Here is a 16,785-nt window from a genome sequence, read left to right as displayed (position 1 = left end):
AATTTTTTAAAAATCTCAAAGGTTCATGCAAAAAGAAATGTTAAAAATTAGGTAAAGAAACTTCTTTTTTTGCCAGTCATATCAATCAAAATATCTGTGATTTTCAATCATTATTACAGTTTATGTGCCTCTGCAAAATTAAACATATTTCAACACAAAGCTGGATTCTTTGTTTTAAAAATGTCAAGGTTTAACCTTAAAAATCTCAAACTGAAAAAATGGGGTTCTTTTGGCATTGAGATATTAGTCACATGTAACCCGTTCCTATACAAAACAAAAGTTTGCCTTTTAAACTATTATCTTCTGATGAACATTGAAAAATTCCCAGCCATTTATAAAGTTAAATTGCTCAGCATTAACTTTTCAAGTAAGCTAGAAAATTAAAAAACACATTCTAAAGTGGTTATGATTCTTATCTATTAATAAAGTTTTTTCTTATCAGAAAGGGTAGCACAGCACAGTGCTATTTACTGGGAATAGCTCAGACTGTGTAACCATATAAAAAGCACTAACCTGAACACTGAAGATGGTGAGACCTGATACAGAAAAATGCTGTTTTTAGAACAGTAGAAAACACCATGGTAAGGCATCTTGGCATTTTTTCTTGTAAAAGTAACTTTCTCTTCATTTCTTTTATTTGGTTTTCTCTCCTCTTTTCCTTGCCCTTTACTGGTCAGTTAGCCTGTTTTCATGGATGTCTGAGCTACCAGGCTGGTTGCTCTCAGTGGTTCTGTCAGAAGCAGCACTTCGTCTGCATGCTATCCATTACAGGAGTCAGTAATAGTTAGTAAATTGGGATATCAAACCAAGATATAATTAGGTTGTTGAAATAACAACCTGAAAGTATGGCCTAATTCACAGAGGGTGTTAATAAATATCTGCCATGCTCATTGACCTCATTAGAATTGAAGCTCTGAACTACTTAGAGTCAGTGGCAAATTCAGAATGTGACATCTTAGGAAGTTTCCATAACCTAAATTCTAAAGATATAAGAAATAAATTGTACAGTCTTCAAATAGTTAAAAAATGATGGAGAGGAGGCCAACAAAATTACTGATTTTGTGTTTAAAATAACATTATTCATTATGCAAAAATCAAAATTACTCTACTCTCATGACTACTTACTGACATACTACAATTTACAAAATTATGTATTTTAAACTAAACTTCATTAGTGTCATGACTAGACAAAGATTACTTTAAGAATCATTATTTTAGAACACCATTTTATCAGCTGGCAATAATTAAGACTAACTATATTGTATCCACCATGTAAGCTGAAGTAGATTACTACAGGAAATGCAGAATCAAGCAATTATAACTCCTGAAAGTAATTTCAATGTAAGAAATTAAAATTTGATTTTGAATGAAATGACAACAGATGATCTCATATAGCTGTTGAGCATATGCCAGAGAAAACTAAGAAATTTTGAAAGGAACAATAAAAAGAATGTCTAATGTCCTGATGACACTGGAATCCTGTGTTTTATTTGAGGTTTCCCTTCAGGCAGGGACTATCTCATATTTCAGTCCAAAGTTCCTGATTTGTATGAACAAACAATATCACTAATAATAGTTACGTTGGTCTTTGTTTTATAAGTCCATCATAAATCCAATAGCAGATGGAGTAGGAATTTGAGAAATACTAGCTAGGACAGTGGAAGAACAGTTGGCAAAATGTCTCTCTAGTACATCATGGTCTATGTGTCTGGTGATGCAGACCTTCTTAATTCTTCACATTTTGAGGAATGGTAGATCCATCAATTCCATTATATCCTTTTTCATGGTAAATTATTTTCCAAGGTCCCTTCTCGCCTCTCTGAGGTTTCTAAATCTCTGTATTTCAAAAGTCAGTCTCTCACGGACAATTTTTTCCTTAAAAAAAAGAGTAGTATGGCTTTCATTCCTCTTCAGAGTAACTGCAAAAATGCAATATATTTTTAAAAAGCCCAGGCTAGCAGAGTCTCTAGAAGCCTTGTCTGCAAGCAACTATCAAATATCACAGTCTAGGGAAAAATGAAAGGAACCCAGGATGTCCTGTTTTCTACAGTCAACATTAAAAGAGGACAGTCCACAGAACAACCACCCTCATCATTAAAAGACAACAACACAGGGAAGATTTTTGCCAGGAAGTGATTGTGGATACTGCTTAGAGCATCATTTTTATTGAGGTACAGGGGTTGGAGGATACTGAGTAACAGCTCAAGAGCTTTTGTGATCATTAACACATTACTGTCCTAGTAAAGCATCACAGAATTGTAAAGTATTAACTACATGTAATTTAGTGCTCTGGCAACAGGAGAGGAGAAAGCCAAATCTCAAACAACCCATAGAGTCCCTGCCTGTGTATGACTCTGGAGCAGTGAGGTGGTAAGTGGCAGCCTCACAGCTTGCAAAAAGCAAAAGCCAGTCCTGTTCTGGCAGAGCAGGCAATTTTGATGTTCTGAAAATGACATCAGCTTCCCCAGACTGCTTTTGGAATGGATATTTAGGACTGTAAGACCATAAACACTCAAAAGAATTGATTTGATAAATGTAATTCCATAGCAGCCCCTTCAAACAAAATCTTTTTCAAATGAAAGCTAAAGGTTTTTGTTATAAAATAGGGTGTTAAATGCTCTCCCAGGAAGTTCAGTCAGTAAAATATTTCAAAGTGTTATCAGCCTTTAAAATTACAGGAAAAGGCTGTAGTGTTTACTCACAGTGACGTTTTTGTCGCTTTTGCTAAAAAAACAGCATAAAATGAAAGTGAACACAATACAAAATTACAATTTAGAATGAATTATATTGATTATTAGCTTCATCCAACTTCTTTTAACAGTCATTCCGGGGATTTTAAAAATTGTATGAATTCTGTATCTGACATTTCGGACTTTATGGCCAGCTACAACCATCTACTTCTCTTAAAATTTATTTCACTTAAAATACAAACCATTTATCCCCCTTCCAGATTTCACTGACAAATTTTTACTACAACACTGTAAAAGAGAAAATTACTTCAACTATTTGGCTTCTAACCCTAAAATTGGAGTCCTATTTGTTCCAAATTTTGAATCCAAAAAAGTAATTTTAGGGTTATTATGATAAACACAGAATATTCTAAACCAGTTAAATGTACTGACAAAAAAATCTGGTTTGAATATTCAACTACAAAATCTTTTCTAGATGTTTAATTCACTCGTTTTCCTCACAAAAGCAAAATTAATACATTAAATACTCTATTGCAACCTGAGGAAAAAAGAATTACTAACAGCAACTACATACATTATAGTGTATCATAGGAGTTGTTCTAGCAGTTCAACTATAAAAGATCATTTTATTCAGACACTACTATGAATATTAGTTTGGCATTAGTCTTCAGCAGTAGCTGTACAGCCCAGAGAGTTCAGCCTATGCGTCTATTAACAGCTGCTATGCCAAAATACCCATACACATCCCCCATTTCCCCCACTGGTGCTGTGCCTGGCACATAATGAAATCACAGGGCATCCTGCTCAGAATACGAACTGCAGCCAGGATCTGGTGTCACAAACAAACCTGACTGCCAGCTGACTTTTTTGCCCAACATTCAACCTAAGCTGCAGCCTGTCTCAGCTGAGACAACAGTACAATCTGCCTTTTCTCTCATCACACACCAAACCACATTATTTTATTTATGAAGGCACAAAATGTCTTAAAGCCAGCCCAAGGCATCCTCAGACCTAACAGGGCCATGGTGTACCACAGGAAGCTGCAAATTCCTACTTAAATTGTGAATAGGCACAGCTGTGCTCTAGGCTTCCTCACAGAACGAAAGGTTTAGTAAAATGAAGGTTAACATGTTACCTTACCCACATGCCTTCAATTATAATTTGAATTCTCTTACATTTACTGAACATCTACTGTTGCCCTTGTGCATTAGAGAGAAAAGCCTGCATGTTCTTTTCACAGAAGCTGTGCTTTGATTTCTGTGCATCGATTTATTTGCATAGTAGGTATAGCCAATCTGAACAATGGTAGAAGGACAGCATCAAGCACATGTCACTGCACACAATTTTACTAATTATATTTATTGTCTACTAGATATAAAATTCTCTGAAGTGTATCAAAAGCTGCTCTAGGGGACCACACTTAACAACTGAAAACAACTCCTTGCCAAGGGAGCCATTAACACTTCCAACTGCTGAGTCACTTGGAAACTTCCCTTCCACTTTCTGCTCACTAACTGTTTAATGGAAAAGGAAACATCAAATTCAGACAGCTGGCAGAAAAAACAGAAGGATCCCCTGAACTACTGCTACACTACAGAAATTAAAAGGGTGAGATCTTCTGGATTCTCCTCCCCCTGGATGTGTGGGGATTGTCTTTTGATGCTGCCAGATGTCAAGAGTGTGGGAGAGAAGTATGGGAATCAAAGATAGGCATAAGGAATCTAAGCAAAAATATTTTGGAAGTGTGAAATGTAAAGCTCTCCCTGGAACATTAACTCACCCTCAGTGAATACACACTGAATGAAAATGTGCCTTCAGATGAATCAAGATTCATATCTTAATGCATTACAACCAGCATGGAATATTCAGTTTTATTCCCAGCACCCTAAACCAAACCTTAATCAAAATTTAACTATGCTATAACTTGGAGTACTATATGAATTTTCAAGTTCTATGTTAAAAAATCAGGTTTTACCTGATTTTTTTAATACCTCTTTGTGATGGAAAGAATGAAATATAATTTTGTGGATTAATTTCTCTCATGCTGTGCATTAACAAAGCATTCAGCAGAGGACACTAAAAGTCCCATAGTCCAGACTAGGACAGAAAATTGATAATGCACAAGATAGTGCATAAGTGTAGTCCCATTGACTCTCTGGATTTATATACTTACATGGCTTAAAAGGCTGAAATGGATTATTCAGAGACAAAACTATATATTAAGCAGTCAGAAATCCTCTTATCATGTAAACACATAGAAATTAGCATATGTGCAGGGAACATACTCAACCTGTTTCTAACTGAAATCTAAACTCTCACAACTAACTTTGTCTTTATTTTTCCTTCTTATCTCAAATCTAGAGTTGAGAAGGTTTTTAACACCAGGAAGCCTCCCACTGTTTTCAAGAACTCCTCTAACTGTAATGCTGTTATTTTATATCAGGAAAAAAATGCCCTTTGAACATTAGGAGTCACTGCAAAAATGGAGGCAGAAGCTGAAACAGTAAAACACACCTTCAAATGAAACATGCAATTTTCAGAATGGAGAGAGCTCTGTCTTGCTGCCTGGAAAACCATGTCCTTTTGGGCTACAATGTGGTTACAGCAAACCTTTACAAAGGAAAATATATCATTTCTGTAAAAATATATTTGAGAATGGCAGACCAGGGTTCACTGGTTCTGGACTATAAGCTCTCTAACAAAGAAAACTCTTCATGCTAAATAATTTGTGGCACCAGAGAGATTACAAACATATACATACACTTGTGTTTGTATAACATACAAGAGAACTATTTTTTAAGTTCAAAAATATCACAGAAGTTTGTGGGTAAGTTATTTACTATTTGACTGCAAGCATTTGTAGTAGCTTACACGCTTAAGGAGAGAAAACCACCTGGTTACCAAGATGGAAAAACAGTTTTACCAAAATGCTTTTGAATGGAAGAAAACTATTTTTTTCCCACACATTAGCTTTCAGGCTGGCAAACCTGCTGGGGGCTGGCATGTTAAAGAAGGAAAACCAAAGTACCATCTAGTCTGAAATACAAAAAAGTCAGAAACAGATATAAGAATCTGGTGGCTAAGAGAAGTGTCAATGTGACCCTCACCAAGAAGTACCAAGAGTAGACAGAGAGCATTGTTTTGATGCGTTCAGCTTTCTGTGGCAGGGCAGCCGGCTGACACACTTAAAAGGGGGCAAGAAACCCACAAAAGCCTATAGGTCTTCCTGTGAACTGTACAATTCCTCTCCCTCTGAATGCCATGTTTGATTACCGGACTCTGGGGAACATAATGGAAACAGAATTCAACTACCTAGCAAAAAAGAACAATTCTCCCTTGGCTGACAGAGAAGAAAATATAACTGCTGTGTCACTCTGCTTGACCTCCTCAGAATGGCAAAGCTTAGTAACTGAATATGAACACGAAGAGGAGTGAAGGATTCCTGCCCTGTACTCCTGACAGCTGCACCTGGACATGGAAGACGCGTCTCTCTATTGCAAGATAAGAGGTATTATTCCCTCTTTTTTTCTTCTATTTCTCTTTTAATAATGGTGATGTTTTTTCCAACCTCAAAACCAGAGGGTTTTTATAAAAATTCATGGGAAGGACAGAGCAAGGAAGGGAACAAAATCTGGTTTTCTTTCCTCATCTTCTTTCAGCTCTTGGCATAGGAGATGCATTATGACCACTATACCAATGCAATGAGACTCCTTGGCCTACACACCAGGAAACATCTGCAATTCCAGCATGTGAAATAAAGAGGTATTTTCTCCATTTTATTTGACTAATTTGTAGTCTTCTGACCAGAATAACCAGAAGAAGAAGCAGCAGCAAAGTTCCTTGTTCTAGGATTTTCTGTGGTATAAATGTGTGGGTGTCAAAGCCTCAGGAAAATCCTACAAATTATCATTTTACATACAGAGTTACCAATATTTGTGTGTGCTAGGGGAAGAGAAGGAGACATCCCTGAAATTAATGTTTAAAATGTCAGTCTTGGGCTGAGGCATAAAAGGCCTCTCCTTGAGCTGGTATGCAGAACAAGGCTGCTGCCAGTGACACTCAGTGATACATAAGGTCTGCGTTTGCTCTTTGCAGGGCTGTGTTCACACTGCAGTTCAAACAGCAGTTCTTCTAATGGCCTACAATGTGTTCCTGCCTCAGTGAGGAAAGGAGGAAGACAACCCCTGGAGTTTGGAGGAAGGGAGGGGAACAGGCTCAGCTGCTCTGGAGCCATTCTTCTTCAGAAGGTTCGTATCACACAAGGAGGACATGCCACTGGGGAGAGAGATGAAAGGACTTACTGTTTCTCATTGATTGAACTTCCACTCCAAGCTAGATACAGACTTCAAAACTTTAAGAAAGAGACTGCAGCATTGTGTCTTCTTCAGTCGTCATAGACTTTGGAGTCAAATTGCCAGCAGTGCCCATTTGCTGCATTTGTTCCTCAGAGGTTGCTTGCACCAATCTTTTCTGGATTTCTTTTTAGTTGTATCAATGAAATATATAACACTAATTTTCAGTTTTCTCGTAGCAATCTACAGGTTACTGTTAAGGCTGAGAACAAAAATTAAGAGACTAGAAAGATGTAAGTGGAATTTCATAGTTTCTTGAAATCTGTGTATTTGGATTGCCAGTGTGAGTAAAAGAAGATAACTAACCAGGCAAAGATCGAGACCTGAGTGCTGCTGGCAGACTGTTTTCATTAAAATAAAGAAAGGAAGACCTTAAAACTCATATCAAGGCTCCTTTATGCTAATTCTCACTACTTGTCTGGTGGCAGCAGGTGAACTGAATCTGAAGAACTTGGGCTGAAGGAGACAGATATAAATAGCGCACATGCAGGCAACCAGTAACATGCTGGCTCCAGCCAAAGAAATGAAATTTCAGCACTCATGTTTAAAATGCAACAAAAGGCCCTTGAAAATTCTGTCCTAATATTCCCTAAGGTTTCCTACATAAAATGTGGTTTTGGGAGTACAGCAAAACTGATTTCTGTCTCCTACAGACTGATTTCTATGTATCTTTTAAGATAATATGATGACTTAGAAAATAACCAAGAAATCATGTTTTTTCCCCATCAGAGTAACAATATATCCATAACTGAAAACTAACTGATACTCATCTCTTATTTTTCTCCATCTACAGGCTACAAACAATTTAAAATAAGAATAAAGGGTCACTTTCTTACACTGAAAAATTCTGAACCTATAGTAAGGAAAAAATTTATGCATCATGTCTATATGTTGACAGACACCTAGACAAAGGTGTGCACACAAACTAGACATTAAGAGGAAATAAATGACGAAAAAAAAAAAGGAAAGGTCAAATGCAAAAGAACAGAAAATCAGCCCTGAAAATTTCAACTAGAAACTGTCCAAAATAGGGCAAGATAGGCAGAGGTGTTAAGCCATATGAACTCAATCATTTTCTCCTGGAGCCTGAATGCAAACTAACAGGATGGAACTTTAGTCATAGGGAAGGAAGGAGAGCAAGAGAGTGAGTGTGAAAAGAACTGGGAGAAAACCACTGTACAAGGCTGCATGAAAAATCAGGACAGACAGAAAAGACTTTATAAGGAAATTAAATAAAACCCAAAACGCAACAGTTGAGATATCTGTCAGACAGACTGCTGCCTAGAGAGTCCTAACTTCAGAACTTTGCTACTTTTTTCCTAGTGTTCTGTGGAGAAAAAACTGCCTGGTTTGTCCTTATATACAAAATAAATCTGACATCCATATATCTCAACCTCTCTTTACTGAAGAAAATCTGAAAAACCTTCCCAAAAGTGAATAGTTCCATGCCTGAGAAGTTGCAACATCAGTGTTAAGAGCAGGACTAAAAGAGAGAAATCATTAACTTCTATTCCTTTTTAGCCAAGTTGAAAATAATTGCTCATTACTGATGAGAATTTTGCAAAAATGTGGCACCCAGTGTTTCTGTGAAGTCCTACAGAATGGCTTGCAGGTAAAAAGATAATCTTTGTTAGGCAATATGTATTTAGGCAGACTGAGAAGCTCTAGTGCAACATCTTCTGTTCAGTGTGGCAAAAAACCTCAAAGATACCATTAAGTAATAAAGTCAACCTTTATCAATCACAGAAAGAAGCTGTAAAAAATGACACACAAAGTTGAACAGTAAATTCAAAAAGACTATTAAAATGAAAGCCTATGACCTGTACCAGGCTTGCTGGAAAGTGTTAACAATTGTTTCCTATTCAATTTTACCTGCAACACTCTAAAAGGGAGAACAGGGAATTTTCTGGACTTACATCACGCAAAAATCTACTGAATTTGTTGAGAAAGCTCCCTGGGAAGGACACGTGGTTCACCTTAACATCATCATCTAAAATAAGGGTCAGGGAACAAAATAGGAAGAAGTAATTCTAATGAACAATGTTAGTAGCTTCCCTGTGATGTTATTACTGAAATTCCCAAAGACAAGAGAGAGTTATTTAGATCTGAATAAAATAAGCCTTTAATATCTGGCATTAAGTCAGGGGCCCAGCTAAGGTCTGGGAAGAGGTAGTTAAGGAACAATTTCATCAGCAGTGGCAGCAGAAGATTTGAATTGTGTGTCAAATATCAATAAAGGTATCTAGAATAAAGTAGCAATTGAACAATGTAGAAGTCTGTGAAAGATGATGAGACAAGGCCAGAGACACTCAGAGATTGTAAAATTGGTCACAGGTCTCCAACTGTCTTTGATGTTGGCACACCATCAGATAGAACAACTGCCAATGAGAAACCCTGCTGATCTAGAAGTACAAACTCCATGAGAAATACCCATGGAATCTCACCAAAATGGATTTGGTTCTCATTTCTGGTATAAGAGACAGTGTATAAAGGTCACAGGTAAACTTGTCTTGTGGCTATGTGCAAAATGACCTTTCAGATGAGATATTGCCATGAAAAAGTATTTTTGGCCAAAGATGCTGTCTTCAGCTGGCTCTTTCTGAGTGTGTTCACAGAAATGGCATTTACCTGTAAATCATTAGGATTACGTTCAGTTACTTATCTCTGGCACTCGTTTCTTCCCTGCAACTGGAACCATCTACAGGTGCTCAAACCTTGGCCAGCCAGCTGGGTTAAAATGGAAACAATCTCTTGCTAAAATGGAAACAACCTCTTGCAAAAATATGTTGATCTTGGCACGGATCTATTTAAGACATCACCACAACAATAGATATAAATAGAGCCACAAAAAGCAACCTTACTAGTGCCAGAACAACCAGGAAAATAAAGTCCATTTCCTGTTCTCAATATGGCAAGTAATAAAAAATATCTGTTCAAAATCAAATCAAGCTGACAAAGCAATGTTGAAATGGCTTGGAATACTGCCAAAGAAAAGATCAGAACAGCTGTAGACAAACAATGTGCACTGGACTGTGAAGCCCACTTTGCACCATCCCAGGAAGAGATGTAAAAAACAACATAATGTGCATTATTGCTATCATCTATTAAAAGAGTTGGGAATATGGTGAAAATACCAAATAAATATAGTCAGACGTGATAAAAGGCAATGTATTTCTGTCAAAGGTGTGTGTTTCTTTCTTTGTTCAGAGTTAGCACTTCAGACTGAACACCTTCTTCCTTGCCCATTCTCAATCAGAACTGTTTGTGTGTATTTACACAGCACCCAAACAACCTAGACTCCATAAGCACCAACCACTACAGTAACATATTACTCCAGTGAGTGGGAGAACATAAACAAGTGCAGTCTACAATTAAGATGCCTTAAAATCTTCTAAAAGTGTGGGTAATTTAATGATGTCAGGCAACTAAATGGTTTCTTTAAAAAAAAAAAAGTAACCCTTTGGATAACCTTTCCAATGCACCTTTTTTCACAACTGAGAAGTAGTAATCACTCTTTTTTAAAAATATTGATTTAGAATGCAATGTTTCAGAATATTTTCAATTCATCAATCAAGTCCAGTGCATACTGTAATGCCACTGGGATGACTAGATCCTTATTCATAATTTTCCTAAATTTTCTTCTAATCATTGGCATCAAAAGGTACACAATGTGGGTTTGTACCTGAGAATGCAGGTTTGGCAAAGTATTCTAATATTAATCCATATTAAACCATAACATACTCTATAAACCTCCCAGCTGAATGTTAACCCTGGTTCTCAAACCACGGAGAAAGAGAACAGGATAAAATTTGTTCAGTCGTTTTTAAGATGAAAATGGAGAGCCACAAAAACCTGCAGAGTTGAATATGGGGAGAAAGTACTTTAGTCACTAAAATAGTATGATATATTTGATTTACCCACTGAAAAGCCCAAGGTAAATATGTTTTTTTCAGGTTAGAGTTGTATTTCGTTCAGCTACATTGTGTCATTCAAGAGAAAAAATAAAACCAGGTTCATGTACGTTTTGCAAAAACACAACACATCTTCTTTAAAGCACTATAAATAGGAATTACCAGGGCTTTGGAGCTGACAACATTACCAAAACTGTGAAAGAGAATTCACAATAGAATGATATGGCATGCAGAAACTGTGCAGTCTTGAGAGCTTGCTTTGCTTTCTTATTCAATCAGGCAATATCTTACACAGTTTCTATTTGTGACTACACAAGGATATGGAGTTAACACAGGCTTGTGAAGTTGCAACACACTGCAACAGTGCTGTTAGTGAAAAAGGTGGGAATAAAGGGTACCTCCTTCAAGATCAGATGGCCTTGTTATCTCACTGCAGTAAGAAAAGGTAGGGTTCGTGTCAGAGCCATCTGATTTATAATCTCCCAGACTGGTAGAATGTAAATACTGCTTACTGTAACGGCTTGCTCTTTCTACAAAGGTAGAAAGAAATAAAAAATATCACAGTAAATAGATGAAAGAAGTGCAAAGACAAACCACAACATAAACCCCACCATTGCTAACATTGCTATTCATACACTGACAGCATTAAAGTTAGAGAAAAGTGAATCCTTAGCAATTTTGTATCCATTTTGAGCACCATTAATTCCAAAGCTTGCTTCAAAATCTAATACAATTAAGCTTGGTCTTTGCTTTAAAAGAATATCAGAAATGGAAGGTAGTATTGAGACACCAGAAAGAGAAGGGATAAATAAGAAGAATATAAAAATTTCCAGTGGAAAATCAAATTATTCCTTTATCCCAGCATGCATACAAGTGCATGTGGAAATACTGCTGTATGTTGTTCAAAAGAATATTGAAAGTTCCAAAGTAGCAAAGGAAATACATGTGAAAAATAAACATTCAAAACAAACACTCCTATGCAGGAAAAGAATCAATAAACTCATAAAGCCAAAGCACTGCTCCCTGTTATTACATTACTTACTCTCCTTTTTCATCTATCCTTAAATTATGAACACCTTGGAGCTGCAAATAATAGAACAAAGCATAATATCATGTGCCATATAGGCAAAATGTGCATGGAAAAGAAATCAATTTCATAAATAGGCCACTTTCTATAACTCTGAAATTTTATAAGATCCAACTATTTGAAAATTCTACTTATAACAAGGACAAAGTAGGTCAATGCTTTTTAAATGGCTACTTGTAAGTGGCATGAATAAGTTGTTTAGGGTAAGATTTATTTCACTATTTCTTATCTGCACATGTGATTATGGCTGAAGTTCCTATAAAACAATGCTTTTAAACTACTAGTTATAAATATATATGAAAGTATGCTTATAAAACATATGACTGGCATATTGGCCTGAAAATTTACAGTATCAACTTAGTTTCATAAACATAAAGAGCTGAATTAGGGAAAAGTCAGGATATAAGTAATACCAGAAAGCATATGCAGACTCCTAGACTGAATATTGTCCTCCAGAGGATCAATGTCGAAGATGGAGCCAGGATCTGTGCGCCAAACTTTAAGATCTTTTTCCAAAGCACAGAAGTTATAAGACAGACAAACATCAAAGGAAGTAAAAGCATGAAAGAAATGAGCTTTAACAATCAGCAATCAATTTCCTTCATCTAGAAATTAACCAAAATATCTAGATATTCACCTGAAGAGATCAGAAAGCATTAATTTCCTGCTTAAAAGAACTTAGGGTATTCACTTTAAGCACTGACATTATTTTAAGGAGACTTTTGCTTCCGATGTTTTTGCATTTTCTAAACATGACCATAGTACATTCTTAAGTCTAAATAAATGGAAACCAGTTAAGTATCACATATTAGAGCTCTCTTCTAGTAGCAGAACCGAAATCATCAGAGCTACAAGATTATTTCCCCAATTCACCAGCAGCATCCTTACTGTGTGGGGATGCTGCAGTATATATCCCTATAGCCGACAGCTGGCAGTACACAGCTCCACAGCTGACTGACTCTCCTTTGCATACAGGAGAGATCATGTCAGCCTAAGAAGACAAGTCAGGGGCATAGCTCATCTTATCCAAAATAAATTTCTACTAATTGCTTAATTCATGTAAACTCAAAAGGATCCATCATTCTTAAATAATACCGAAAGAACTAAGGTGACAATTTCAGCTGTAGAACTCTGCACTGTACACATCTACCGCAGGGTAAAATGAAGCCCAGTCTTGAATTTAACATGTAATTCTCTGTGCCAGTGAGTGCCCAGGTGGCCAAGGAGGCCAACGACATTCTGGTCTGTATCAGCAATACTGTGGCCAGCAGGACCAGGGCAGTGATTGTACCCCTGTACTCAGCACTGGTGAGGCCCCACCTCAAATCCTGGATTCTGTTTTGGGCCCCTCAATTCAGGAAAGATATTGAGGTCCTGGAGCAAATCCAGAGAAGGGCATTGGAGCTGGGGAAGGGTCTGGAGCACAGGTCTGATGAGAAGCAGCTGAGGGAGCTGGGGGTGTTTAGCCTGGAGAAAAGGAGGCTCAGGGTCACCTTACCACTCTCTACAAATACCTGAAAGGAGGTGGTAGTGAGGTGGGCATATGTCTCTTCTCCCAGGTAAAAAGTGACAGGATGTGCGAAAATGGCCCCAGGTTGTGCCAGGGGAGGTTTATATATCGGATACTAGGAAAAGATTCTTCACTGAAAAGGTTGTCAAGCACTGGAACTGGCTGCTCAGGGAATTAGTTGAGTTACCATCCCTAGAGGTATTTGAAAGATGTGTTGACATAATATGTGGGGACATGGTTTTGTAGTGGGCCTGGCAGTCCTGGGTTAATGGTTGCATATGATGATCCTATATTTCTTTTCCAGTCTAAATGATTCTGTTATCTGATATGCCTAAACTAAAATAATCTTTTAATCTCTTCAAATCTGTTTCAAATAAAACCTTGATGTAAAATATAATCAGTCAAAGCACAAATCTACCAGATCACTCAATTTTCCTAGGGAGTTTCTTCTTGGGCAGACCTGGCTGCAAGATTTACTGCATGTATTGCAAGTAGGAAAAAAAACTTGTCTTCCCAACTTTGTTCTTTTGCTGGTTTGAGAGGTACCAAGCTAAATAATGGGTTGGTAGGTAAAGTGGGACTGTGAGGACCCCAAATTTTTCATGTTTCAAATTATTAATAGCCTAGATGCAATGGAAAGAACAGACAGAGCTAACAAAATAAATCCCATGGCATTAGAATACATTCAGTGTATGTACATTATACATTATCTACCACAACTCCCATAAGGTGAGGCATAGAGCTAACTCCTTCATGCCAAGATAAATTAAAGCCAACACAAAATCTTTTGATAAACTATGTGTTAGTCCTAGTGGTGATAAATTATGCACCTACAAAAAGTACTGACAGGCATGAGAAGTGGTAGGGGAATTGGTGAACGCCCAACTTGTCCTGTTTGATCATGCCTTAATAAGTAAAAATAGAAGTATGGCTTCATGGCAGCACAAGTGCAACAGCCATTGATTCATACTGATTTTATCCATCTTTGTAATCTGAACTAACATACATAGAATCAGAATTTTGGCAATTTATAATACAAATCAATTTTAACTCCCTGGTAACTTTTGCCAAGTTAAAATATCCTTATATTCATGTGAGAATTGTGGTTCCTCTTTAGTAACAGATCCAAAGCTCGCTCACATCAATTGATCTTGATGGGTTTAGAACGGCTTAGTAGGGTTAAAACTAGTGTCTATTTGCCAAAGAAGAGTCATTAATTTTAGCATTTGAAAAAGTAGTTACAGCTTCACCAATAATACATTTAAAAAAAGAGATATTTTGACACACTTTTCCTAACTGGCTGAACAATTTACAATTTACAAAAATGACAAAAAATACTCACAAGAGTCGTAAGTATGTTTTTCAGTTTGCAAATTTTTTTTTGAGCTGCCAAGGACATTTCATGAGCAGGGAGCTCATTGCTTCTTTTTAAACAAGTAGATATTATAATTGCAATTTTACTCCAAAAAATTAGCTGAAATATTTAAAGTTTGTCATGGCCTTTTTCCTTTAAATAGTTGTACAATTTTTGGTGTTTGGAAGGTATGGGAAATTAAGAATTTCTGAGTGTTTTGATACCAGAGTATTATTAGGTGATAAATAGTACTAATATTTCACTTCTTACAGCTCAAGAATCTATCTCAGGGATGTCCTTAATGCCAATCTGTTTGTGCTAGCAAGGCTTCAGCTGCTGAACAAGGGATTGCACACATGGTCCTTACACAGGGCTACAGCTCACATGCAATGCAGCACAGAGCAGGAGGTTTCTAGTGTGCACTAAGCAGCATATTGCAAACTGAACATCACACTGCAATTTTACAGGAGCCTTTCTCTTTTTCTTTGGCTGCACCACATCTAACAATGAAAGTGGGTAGTGATAGAAGATCATCAGCAGCTGTCCCAGGCAGAGCTCTCTAAACACACACTTTTGAGAAATCCTTTCTCATATAAGGCTATAGCTACAGACACATAAAGGACGGCAAAAAAAAGGAAAGAAATATACTTCCTTGTGTGGGAGAGACTCATTTGGAGACTTTAAGGAAAAGACTGAAAAAGCATCTGCCAGGAATTATATAGTTAACCTAGCTTTAGGCGGGAGGATGGCCTTTGTGACCCACCAATTAGTCCATTACACCTGCAATTTCTCTGGTTTTTGAGAGGCAAACTTAAAAGTCATGCTCACTGTTATCACTATGTATGCAGAATTTTAGAGTGCTATCTCAGTATGGGGTTTTGTACGCAGATCCTCTGGGGTCTACATGGTTGTAAAGCACAGAAAAACAGAAAAGGAACACACCAAAAGAAAAAGAAATGAGAAAAGAAAAAAGGTTACCATTTCCTTTGCCACAGCAGACTTGTTGACTTTTAAACAATTTCAAATATCCACTTCAATTTTTAAATAGAATTCATTATGATTATGTCAAATAATATCTTAATGCAATACCTTGTCTTTACATATAAATCTCATCTGTATTCTATCCCTTGAACACCAATCCTTATCTTGGACCATCCTTCAGAACATCCCTTCTGAACACTGGTGCTTGGCTTACCGGGGATCTAATGAGTTAGTGATGAATTACAGATTGAGATATTTCTAAAGCTGTGTGAAATTCTGAAACAAGAGGTAAATAGATACGTGCACATCTGGAGAAATTACTGACTGACAGAAGGGGAAATCTCAAACTGACCTGCAACATTTGAACACTGAAATATTCCAGAATCCCAGGTTGAATCATCTTTCTTCTGTGCAAAATTAAGATTATTGCAGATATTTTGACCTTCCCTATAGAGCCAAGACTCAAATTTAAACTAATAGCAAAAACTATCCTTTTCTTTTTTTTTCTTTTTAATTACAGAGCAAATTATAATCTCCCATTATTACTTCACCAGAAGCTGACATGGAACCACTAGTTCAACCATAAGTTTCATGCTGAGAAAAAAGAGAAAATGAAATCTGGAGAACACAAACAGGGGCTTTTATCTTCACCACAGTGCTTTCAATAACAACAATATTTAACAGCTTACCAACAATTATTCCAGGTCTTCTATCCATTTCAACGATATGTGGATGCACACCTTTATATGCTGCATCACTCACAATTTGGGTGTTTTTTCGTACACGCTCTGTTATAGGATCATCTACCACTGGGGTGAAGCCTCTGCCCTTTGTCTTCTCAAAATCTTCATGATATTTTACCTAGGAAAACAAGAAGAGTTACATTTTTCCCCAGGTTGC

At 36.9% G+C, this 16,785-nt stretch overlaps 1 protein-coding gene across 1 annotated transcript in view; it reads right to left on the bottom strand.

Moving 5' to 3' along the window:
• NEBL (nebulette) overlaps positions 1-16,785 on the bottom strand; it is a 249,614-nt gene that overhangs the window by 13,100 nt on the left and 219,729 nt on the right. The window contains exon 5 of the mRNA XM_082303127.1: positions 16,575-16,746. Coding sequence (XP_082159253.1) covers positions 16,575-16,746 — 172 coding nt within the window. The remainder of the gene's footprint in view (positions 1-16,574; positions 16,747-16,785) is intronic.

Source organism: Coloeus monedula (assembly GCF_965178545.1).
Source record: "Coloeus monedula genome assembly, chromosome: 1".
NCBI lineage: Eukaryota > Metazoa > Chordata > Aves > Passeriformes > Corvidae > Coloeus > Coloeus monedula.
This window is presented reverse-complemented; position numbering and strand designations above follow the sequence as displayed.